The sequence below is a fragment of the Hippopotamus amphibius genome, chromosome 17 (genome assembly GCF_030028045.1).
Source record: "Hippopotamus amphibius kiboko isolate mHipAmp2 chromosome 17, mHipAmp2.hap2, whole genome shotgun sequence".
Classification (NCBI taxonomy): domain Eukaryota; kingdom Metazoa; phylum Chordata; class Mammalia; order Artiodactyla; family Hippopotamidae; genus Hippopotamus; species Hippopotamus amphibius.
In genome coordinates this window covers 43,435,858-43,446,507 of record NC_080202.1, presented here as the reverse complement: position 1 = coordinate 43,446,507, position 10,650 = coordinate 43,435,858, and the positions used below count along the sequence as shown (strand labels likewise).

Here is a 10,650-nt window from a genome sequence, read left to right as displayed (position 1 = left end):
CCATGTGCCACAACTACTGAGCCCGTGCACCACAACTACTGAGCCCATGTGTCCCAACTACTGAGCCTGCGTGCTGCAACTACTGAAGCCCGCACGCCTGGAGCCTGTGCTCCACAAGAGAAGCCACCACAATGAGAAGCCCACGCGCTGCAATGAAGAGGAGCCCCTACTCTCTGCAGCTAGAGAAAGCCCGTGCCCAGCAACAAAGACCCAACGCAGCCAGAAATAAATAAAGAAATAATGAAATACATCTTTAAAAAAAAAAGGAGTACAAAGATAAAAACAACCACCATTCATATTCCCACCACTCGGAATCAACCCTACTGACTAATCTTTATGGCAAAACACCGTAAGAATTATCATCAGCATTTCACAGCTGAAGAAACGGATACACAGTGAGGTTTGGAAACCTGCCCAGTCGCGCACCGATTGAGTGGCACAGCTGGAGCCAGATTTGGGTTGGGGTGGTGTAGAGCCCACATTCTCTTTTCCCTTGCTGCCTCTGCTCAATGTTCCCACTGTTTGCACACCAATGCCAGCCTCCTCTGGGTCCACCCCTCCACGGGGGCCCAGAAACGGAAGCCACAGAGTCAGGGTCTCGGCAAGCAGGGCAAAGGCTGGGCACATGGGGCTGGCCGCGGGGAGTGGGTGGGGAAGCCAGCCAGAGGCAGGGCCGTCTGGACATGGCCTGGTGCCAGCCTGAAGCCAGACCTGCCTGACGCCTCGAGACAGCGGTTCAGGGCCAGCTTCAGACCCTCTGCTGGGGGCCCCTCCACAGCAGGGCAGGGGGAGGGTGGGGGCACGGGCGTGGGGTGTGCCCAGGGCAACACCAAGCCCTGCCTCAAATCCCCAGCACGGGCCCTGCCTCCTACAGTACCAGGGAAGGGTCCCCTCTGCCTCCTGGGGACTAGAAAGGCTGGCTCTTTGATGTACCAGCTGTCTCATCCTGACCATCACCAAATTTTTGCAAGGTTCCAATTCAGCTACTACTTGTTATCACGAAGTTTAAAAGAGGTTTTGAAAGTGCCCCGTAGACTATGAAATACAAGCCAGATGTCAGAGATTGGTGTCTGCCTGGTCAACAAGCTGTGCCCACAGGCAGAAAGGAGGCCTGAGCTTTCCAGTTTCAGTGTGGCTGGCAGGCTGGCGGGTGGCAAACAGAGCCGCCTGCCAGCATCCATATCCCCAGCGGGGGAGCCCTCCTGCCAGCCCCGGGGGCCTGGCCTCCTCCCTGAGCCTGGCACCCATGGGGTTGATGGGCAAAATGTCAGCGTTAGCGGCTGGCAGGTGGGGGACGAGGGGTGAGCAGGGGCTTGAAAATATCTTCTGCAGGAAGCTCTGCTCTGCTTAGCTTCTCCATCCTCAGGGGGCATCGACCGCAGACCACTTCCTTCCAGATGCCTGAAGCAGGCTTTCCCCTCTAGTCCCACAGGCTCCTCCCCGACAGGACAGCTCCTAGACCGCCTGCAGCCACCCGTCTCCCTGCGGCACGCTCTGCAGCAAGGCCGCCTCCTCCTCCCGGAGGGCCCAGGGTGATGGAAACAGGTGTCTGGGTTGGCGAGGAGAGCTAGGAAGGGAATGTGAGCAGCGGAATGTCATGCAGCCTTGAAAGCAAGGGAGTGGAGAGGCCCTGTGGGGGCCCGGCTAAGAGAACAGGTTCTGGGACCATCAAGTCCTCTTCCGGCTCTGCCATCATGCGCTGTGTGAACCTGGGACAGGTACTTACCAGCCCTGGGACTCAGTTTCCTCAGCCATAAATAGAGACAAACCCCTACAGGGCTGTCATGAGGATTAAAGCAGACAGTCCAACGAAAGCATCTGGCCCAGGGCCCAGCACAGGATTGGACGATGCTAACCACAGAGCAGATGCGCTGACCTAGAAGAATATGTATAATATACCCCCCTAAGGAGGAAAAGCCCAAGTTGCGGAACAAGAGGTATAGCTGTGCCGACTAAAACAGCGGCAATGCGCCACAAGTGCTCATTTACATTTCAATATATTTACATTAAAGGAAACTAAAGATCCAGTTCCTCTCACGCTAGGAAGTCACATTTTAAGTACTTGGTAGGCACATGTGGCTTGCGGCGATCGTCCTGGACAGCACAGATCTAGAACATTCTCATTACCACAGAGTTTTGGTGGACAGCTCTGAGTAGTACGAGCCCATTTTTGTAATTAAAAACAAATTGTGGGGGCTTCCCTGGTGGCACAGTGGTTAAGAATCCGCCGGCCAATGCAGGGGACACGGGTTCAAGCCCTGGTCTGGGAAGATCCCGCATGCGGTGGAGCAACTAAGCCTGAGCACCACAACTACCAAGCCTACGCTCTAGAGCCTGCAAGCCACACCTACTGAGCCCACGTGCTGCAACTACTGAAGCCCGTGCGCCTAGAGCCCGTGCTCCACAACAAGAGAAGCCACCACAGTGAGGAGCCCGTGCACCACAATGAAGAGCAGCCCCTGCTCGCCGCAAGTAGAGAAAGCCCATGCGCAGTAACCAAGACCCAATGCAGCTGATAAATAAAAATAAAATAAATTTATAAAAAAATAATTTAAAAAGTAAAAATAAAAACAGATCTTGTACACTCACAAAAGCATGCCAAAATATTTGGAAGGGTACCATGCCCCTGCTCCAAAAGGATATAATCTGATCATCAAACAGCCTCAGTTGCTGCAACTTCCCCTGGGGCAGGATGGGGCACTGGTGGGGACCAGGAAGGGGTGCAGAGCCTAGAGCAGGAACCCCACTGCGGGCAGAGCGAGGCTGGCAGGGAGGCTGGGGGCGGCGGGACAGAGAGTTGGCACCTGCACAGAAGCAGCCCTGGGAGTCGAGGCCTTTCTCCGTGGGGATGGCCACCAGATACTGCAGCAGGTAGCCATTCTCCCACGTAGTGAACCTCAGCACCTCCTGACAGTTTTCATCCAGACTCCCGCCGAGCGTCACTGCCTCCTCGGCCGTCTCCAGGTAGGACGCCAGGACCCTGTGCACCAGGTCCCTCCACAGGGCAGCCTCCTCGGCATTCCCGGCCTGCAGCTTCAGGACGGCGTTGGCTGTGATGATTTTGAAGAAGGATGGGCCCCTGAGGCTTGTGTCCGGCAGGATGTCTCAGATGGTCTCGACTCCATGGCTGTCACTTAACATCGTCTCGTTGTTTCTCATGCAGAAGCACCTCAGAGACTCCAAGGACAGGGAGAAGATATAGGGCATCCAGGTGCGGTCCGTGTACAGGTACAGAAGGGATTCTTTAATAGCATCGGGCTCGGGAACTTGGGAAGAGGACCAGTCCAACTGCAGGCCCTGGGGGGTTTCAGGCTCTGAGAGCAGGTCCGAATGGGAGGGGTGGCCACCCTGGGGGGCCTCTGGGGGGTCCTCGGGTTGGTCCGGGTACTGGATGGTCACCCACTCCTCTTCCTGCTGGGGCCGGCACTTCTGCAGCGCCTCCCGCACCCGGTCCAGCCAGTCCTCGGCTTCATCCCGGCACGAGGCACGCAGGGTCAGCTTCTTGCCCGAGAAGACCAGCTCGAAGCGGCCGTCGCTGTGGGCCGGCCCCACAGATTTGCAGCGCAGCGGCGAGCAGTTCTCCACGCAGGTGCCCTCCTCGCCGCTCAGGCAGAGGCGCAGCTCCAGCGGGGAGAGCTCGCAGAAGAGCTCTTTCCAGATGCCCATGGCCCCCTGCCGCTCCACCGTGCCCAGCTTCAGGAGCCCCCGGAATGGGTTGGACAGCCCTGGAGGCAGAAAGAGGTGCTCTAGATGACGGGCCTGACCCTTCAACAGCCTGGATAACCTCCGGGGCCAGAGTCCTGTCCCGGGTGTGGATGAGACCACTAGGAGAACACGCGCCCGCCACTGGTTGGATGGGAGCGTTTTTTGAGAGCCTCCATCCCATCCTCATCCCAGCTGTTAACCTTGTTCCTGAATTTCACTGAGAGAATAAAAGCACTCAAACGATCACCTCTACATGCCCCTCACGGACCCCCCACTTCCAGCATCTGCACCCACACTCTGACTGCCCCCCGTGGCCGGGGAAGAGCTGGCTGTGCTTCTGTCTGAGGCCAACCCTCCCATGTGTGCTCAAGGACAAGGACGTCCTCCTGGAATCCTCCCTTGCCTGTGTCGCCCTTTTCTCCCTTCTCTACTGGCTCATTCCCACCAGCCCACCAACACGCTGTTATTTCTCCCAGCTTTAAAAATATCTCTTGACTCCACTCACATCTCTAATTACCACCCCGTGTCTCTGTTCCCTTTACAGAAACCCCCCTGAGGAGGTGTGGGAACTGTCTTTACTCCCCCTGCTCCCATTCCTTCTTGAACCTGCTCCAAGCAGCCTTCTGTCCCCTCATTCCACAGAAGCTGCCCTTGGGAAGGCTACCAGGACCTCCTTGCTGCCAAGTCCAAAGGCCAATCATTGGTCCCCATCTGCCCTGGCCCATCAGCATCCCTGGATACAGCTGAGACCCTTTCCTTGGTTCTTCTCTGCTGTCACTGGCCCCCCTCCTGTCTCCCAGGCTCCCCCTCCTCTCGCTGGCCTCTCAGTGCTGGAGGCCCTGGGCTCAGCCCTGGATTCTCTTCTCTACAGACACCAGCTTCCTAATTGAATTTCCCTGGTCTCGGAGCTTTATGCCAACGACTCCCTAGTTTTTATCTCCAGCCTGGGCCTCGCCCTTCAACTTTCGATTCCCATCTCCATCTGCTCCATGTATGTCTAATAGGCTTCTCAGAGTCGACATGTCCAAAAATGAATTCCTGATTCTCCCACTCCAAACCTGCTTCTCTCCGGATGTTCCTCCTCTCATTAAATGGCAAACTTCATCCTTCCAGCTGCTTGGACTAAAAATCTCACAGTTATCCTTGACTTTCTTTCACACCCCACATCTAAGCCATTAGCAAATCCTCTTGGCATGTCCAGAATCTTCCTCCACTTCTCACCGCCTCCAGCACTATCCACCACCATTCCTGGCCTGGCTTATGGCCGCGGTCTCCTAACTGGTCTCTTTAGCCCTTCAGCAAATGAGCCACGATGACTCCCCCTTTTAAAAGATTACATCTCTCCGCCCCAAACCCTGCAAGGCTGCCATCTCCCTCAGAGCAAAAGCCAATGTCCTTTCTGTGGCCCATGAGACCCTCCGTCACTCTGACCTCATCTCTAACCACTCCCTCCCCATCTCCTCTGCTCCAGCTACTCAGGTCTCTGTCGTTTCCTGCACATGTCAAGTGTGTTCCTGTCGCAGGGCCTTTACACGTATTCTCCCTGCTTGAAGCACAAAGATCACCTCGTGCCTTCCTCCCTCCCTCCACTTCTCCTCAAATATCACCATATTTGTGAGGGCTTCCTTGGCCATCCTTCATGAAATAGTACCCTGCCCACCTCCCTGATTTACTACTCCCCACAGAAATTATTATCACTTGTCCACACTGCACGTTTACTTGTTTATATGCGTATTTCCTGCCTCTTACACTAGAATATACTTCCCATGAAGATAAGGACTTCGCCTTGTTTCCTGCAGTGTCCCCAGCACCGAAAACAGTGCCTGGCTCATCACAGATCTCAATAAGCATCTGTGGAGTGAGTGAGTGAGTGCCTATGTACCACACACAGCCCAATGCTTCCTGCTCCCTGCGGTCCAAAGGACACACACTTCTCTCTCCCAGCCTGGACTAAGCTTAGAGATTTCAAATCACTGTGTAGGGTCTTCCTACTCTTCGGGGCATGATGATGTAGGGGCATAAAACACACCTTCTCTGCCATGGCTGCAGTCAGCACATGGGCTGAAAGAAAAACCTAAAAGGAGGCAGCATGGAGACCAGGGCTCTGCCCAGACTCCCCGAGCCAGGGCCCCAGCAACCTGGCCAGAGTTCTCTGCTGGGTCATTGCAAATGGAAAATGAGGAGAGAAAGAGACTGATTCTACGGCACACTTTGTTTGTTTGTTTCTGAGGGTTACAGAAAAATTAGGTTATGGTTATTTAATGCTGTCTGGAATTTCACAGGGTGCGGAGATCAACCTGGCCTCATTGTAAACTGCACACAAAGGACACTGAACAAATAGCAGATCTGATAAACCCCACCAGAGCTGTTAAATAAACCATCTAAGAGAGAGTCCTTGGGAGGGAGCAGTTGAAACACCTGGGTCTTCAAGAGGCAGGGGGTGTGCCCTGGGCTACAGACGGACAGAATCAAGATGTCTGTACACTTATAAGGTTATCTTATGTATCTTATATATAATCTCATGTATAACCACAAGATTTATAGGAGAGTTTCAGGGAAGAGAGTTTCCATTTCAATATATGAAACAGCATTTGTGTACTCTGTAGGGAGTTTTGACCAGTACTTTATTAAGATTTTTATGAGAGGGACTTCCCTGGTGGTCCAGTGGGTACGACGCCACGCTCCCAATGCAGGGCGCCCAGGTCCCATCCCTCGTTGGGGAACTAGATCCTGCTTGCCTGCTGCAACTAAGAGTTCACATGCCGCAACTAAGAGTTCACGTGCTGCAACTAAGACCCAGCCCAGCCTAAATAAATAATTAGAAAAAAAATTTTTTTTTACGAGAAAATATACTACTTTTCCTAAAATGCTTTCCTGAATTACTCAGCAAGGGTGCTCCTTATTACATTTAGGGGATGAGGTTTTTCTTGGGAGAAGACACCGCCCAACTGGTAATGATAAAGAGGACTTCTGAACTGCTTTCTGAAAGGCACTGCCCACAGGTACTGTGGCACCCGGAAGCCCGCAGTCACCTACCCATCTGCCTGCGATGCACCACCCTGAAGTCATTATGCTCTGGTGCCGGGGTGGCCTCACCTCTCCTGCTTCCTGGGGAAGGCACGCAAGCTTTGTCCAAGGCCTCCAAGGAACAGCTTCTTCTTGGTCCTTGCGTGAGGAGACCAGGCCTTGACTCTGGAGTCCCTCTGGGAGAACCTACAGAGGCATCGGAAGGACTCTCCACGGGCTGTTCCCGGGGAGGCTGGTAGAAGTCATCTTCTGAGATCCAGTTTGTGTTTATCTATTGGGAAAGAAGTAAGGGCAGGTTGTTTTTAAAAACATCTTTATTGAGACATGATTCACATACCATAAAACCAACTCATTTAAAGTGTGTAATTCAATCGTTTCCGCATATTTACAGACCTGTATGACCACCACCACATGGTTTAGAACATTTTCATTGTTCCATAAGGAAACCTCGTACCCATCAGCAGTCACTCCCTGTTTCCCCTCAGCCGCCCCAGGTCTAGGCAACCAATAATCTACTTTCTGTTTCTACAGATTTGCCTATTTTGGACACGTATAAATGAAGGCTTATGTGGTCTTTTGAAATGGGCTACTTTCCCTTAGCATAATGTTTTCGAGGTTGTGGTAACTATCAGTACTTTGTTCCTTTTTATTGCCAAATGATATGCCAATGTGTGGATGTACTGCGGATGTACCGCCTTTTGTATACCCATTCATCAGTGGACACCCAAGCCCACATGCCACAACTAAGATGCCCGCATGCTGCAACTAAAAATCCTGTGTGCCACAATGAAGATCCCGCATGCTGCAACTAAGACCTGGCGCAGCCTAAGTAAATAAATAAATAACTATTTTTTTAAAATTAAGAACTTCTGTTCAACAAAAGATACCATTAAGAGATTTAAAAGGCCAGCATGGCCTGTAAGAATATATTTGCTATATGCATATATTTTTCTCCAATAAAAGACACATGTACAGTATACAAAGAGCCCCTAGCAAATCAACAAGGAAAACACATACCACTCAATTTACGAATGAGACAGTGACTTTAAAGGATGCTTCCAAAAAGCAAATGCAAAGGTATCAATATCATTAGTCATCAGAGAAATGCAAATGAAAACCACAGTGAGATAGCACTACACACCTACTAGAGTGGCCAAAATGTAAAAGATTGACAATACCATTGACAATGGTATTCTTCATCCCAGAAGAGCGATGGAAATGCTCATATACTGCTACTGTGAGTATAAGTCAGCACAAGCCCTTTGGCAGTATCTACTAGAGCTAAACGTGCGCCGACTCAGTGACCTAGCAATTCCATTCTTAGATGTACACCCAGAGAGGAGTACACAGGTTCACCGAAAGGCAAGTACAAGAATGCTCATAGCTGCTTTCTACATAACAGCCCAAACCGGAAAACAACCCAAATGTCTGTTTACAGGAGAATGGATAATTACGCTGTGATATCTTCTTACACTGGAATACTACAGAACAATGGAAAACAACAAACTAGAGCCTCAGGCTATCTCACAGACATAATGGTCAGTGAAAGAAGTAAAAGAGTACACACTCTATGATTCCATCTATATGAAGTTCAACAACAGGAAAAACTTTAAGGACTGGAAGTCAGATTAGTGGTTTCCTCTGGAGGGTGGCAGTGAGTGGGAGAAGGCACGAGGGAGCCTTCTGGTGGCTGGAGATGTTCTATATCTTGATCTGGATGGTGGTTACGGAGTGTATGTGATATACAATTACTCACTGAGGTATACACCGAGGACCTGGGTACTTTAAACACATCATTCCTCAAAAAAAATGTTAAAGGAGAAAGTGGGACAATTCAGTGGGGAAATAATAGTCTTTCCAACAAATGGTGCTCATCTGACTGTATAACCACATGCAAAAAAGGGAAGTTGGATCATAGATTTAAATGTAAGGGATGAAACTATAAACTTTTTAGAACACATGGGAGTAAATCTTCAAGACCTTAGGTTAGGAATGAGTACTTAGATTTGACACCAAAGGTACAAGCAACAACAGAAAAAACAGACTACCTCAAATTTTAAAACTTTTATGTTTCAAATGATGCCATCAAGAAAGTGAAAAGACAACCCACAGAATGGGAGAAAAATCGGCAAATCATTTCTCTAATAAGGGTCTAGTGTCCAGAATATATACAGAACTATAACTCAACTTTTTTTTTTTTTTTTTTTACCAAATGCCATGTAGTCCTTTATTCCTTTTTGTTTTTTCGGCTGTGCAGTGCAGTTTGTGGGATCTCAGTTCCCTGACCAAGGATCAAACCCGGGTCCCCTGCAGTGGAAGCGTGGAGTCTTAACAACTGCACCACCAGGGAAGTGCCATGGATTCATTTTGTGTAACGGTAGAAAACTGGGGGGAAAGCAAGTTTCTTTGCTGGGGGAGGGCCCACCGTCAGGTTGAAGATACCGTTAAAAAATCCAAGTGGAGAAGTCAAGTGGGCCATCGGAAGTGAGTGGGAACAAAGATCAGTGTGTTCCTGGAGCAGAAGAAGATTCTGCTGTGGCTGGAACACATTGGGCAAGAGGGGAGAGGTGGGCAGAGAGGTGGGCCAGGGCAGGTTAGGCCACAATGACGAGGTTGGTTTTCATCCAGTCTCTGACAGGAGGTTCTGACTCAGCCACTGACCGCTTGTGAAACCAGGGAAAAGTGATTGTCCATCTAATGAATGCTGGCTACGTGCCAGCCACTGTCACACCCTGTCTGCCCACCGGTCAGGAAGGTGGAGGTGGGGATGGGGGGAGTGGCCTTCTCACCCTTACTGCACCGAGGAAACGAGGTGTAGAGCGGGCAGTGACTAGCCCTGGGTCCACGCGGCTCCTGGGCCGTCCTCGGGCCTGGAACCGTCTGTGCACGGAGCTCTAACTCATCCTCTTCCTTTGCTGAGGTGGGGAGACTGAGGTCCCGTCTGACAGGGGCACGTCAAGGACATACAGGCAGCTCCGTCCCTGACTCAAAGTGGGGTAAACTGAGGCCAGAATCCGCGTGCCAGGCTCACACGGCAGAGGAGGGCGCCTGGGTCGGCCCCGGGAGCACGCTCCCCTGAGGCCGGAGGCCAGCTCACGTCCGGATCCCGCATCAACCTCCCACATCACGGCTGCTGCCCGGTTGGGGGAAGGGGTGAAACGCGACCCGTTGTCAAGAAGACGGACCCCGCAGGCCCTCACTGGCGTAGAACTCTGGTCCGGGCCCCTCCTCCTCGCCCCCTGGCCGCTGAGGTCCAGGGGCCCCATTTCCTGAGGGCCGGGAGCCCCCAGCCTCCTCCGGTTTCCACGGCAACGCCCCCATGGCTCCGCCTCCTCCCTCCACCTACAGGCTCCCTCCTGCCATACATCTGCGCATGCCCCTATAACTCAACTTATTAAATAACCCAATTTAAGAATGGGGAAATGTTTTGAATAGACATTTCTCCAAAGAAAATACACAAATGGCAATAAGCACACGAAAAGATGCTCAACGTTATTAGTCACCAGGGAAATGCAAATCAAAACCATAATGAGATACCTCTTGTCCCCCACTAGGATGGCTACAATAAAAACAAAAACAAAACAGACAGTAAGAACTGCTGGCAAGGATACAGAGGAATACGCTGCTGGCTGAAATATAAAACAAGGCAGCTGCTTTTGGAAAACAGTTTGGCAGTTCCTCAAAAGGTTAAATACAGAGTTAACCATATGATCCCAAAATTCTACTTCAAGGTATGCATCTGAAGAAGTTAAAACATATGTCCAAGCAAAAAATTACACATGAATGTTCACAGTAGCATTATTCGTAACAGTCAAAAAGCAGGAAAAATGCCAATGTTCATTCACTCATGAATGGATAAATAAATTGTGATACATCCATATACTCAGCAAAAAAAAAAAAGAATGAATGAAGTACTGA

The 10,650-nt window shown here is 51.0% G+C and overlaps 1 protein-coding gene across 1 annotated transcript in view; it reads right to left on the bottom strand.

Annotated features, from left to right (window-relative positions):
* Positions 1-1,455: 1,455 nt before the first annotated feature.
* LOC130839595 (pleckstrin homology domain-containing family M member 1-like) overlaps positions 1,456-10,650 on the bottom strand; it is a 74,577-nt gene continuing 65,382 nt past the window's right edge. The window contains 3 exon segments of the mRNA XM_057713834.1: positions 1,456-1,604; positions 2,448-3,725; positions 6,742-7,003. Coding sequence (XP_057569817.1) covers positions 1,456-1,604; positions 2,448-3,725; positions 6,742-7,003 — 1,689 coding nt within the window.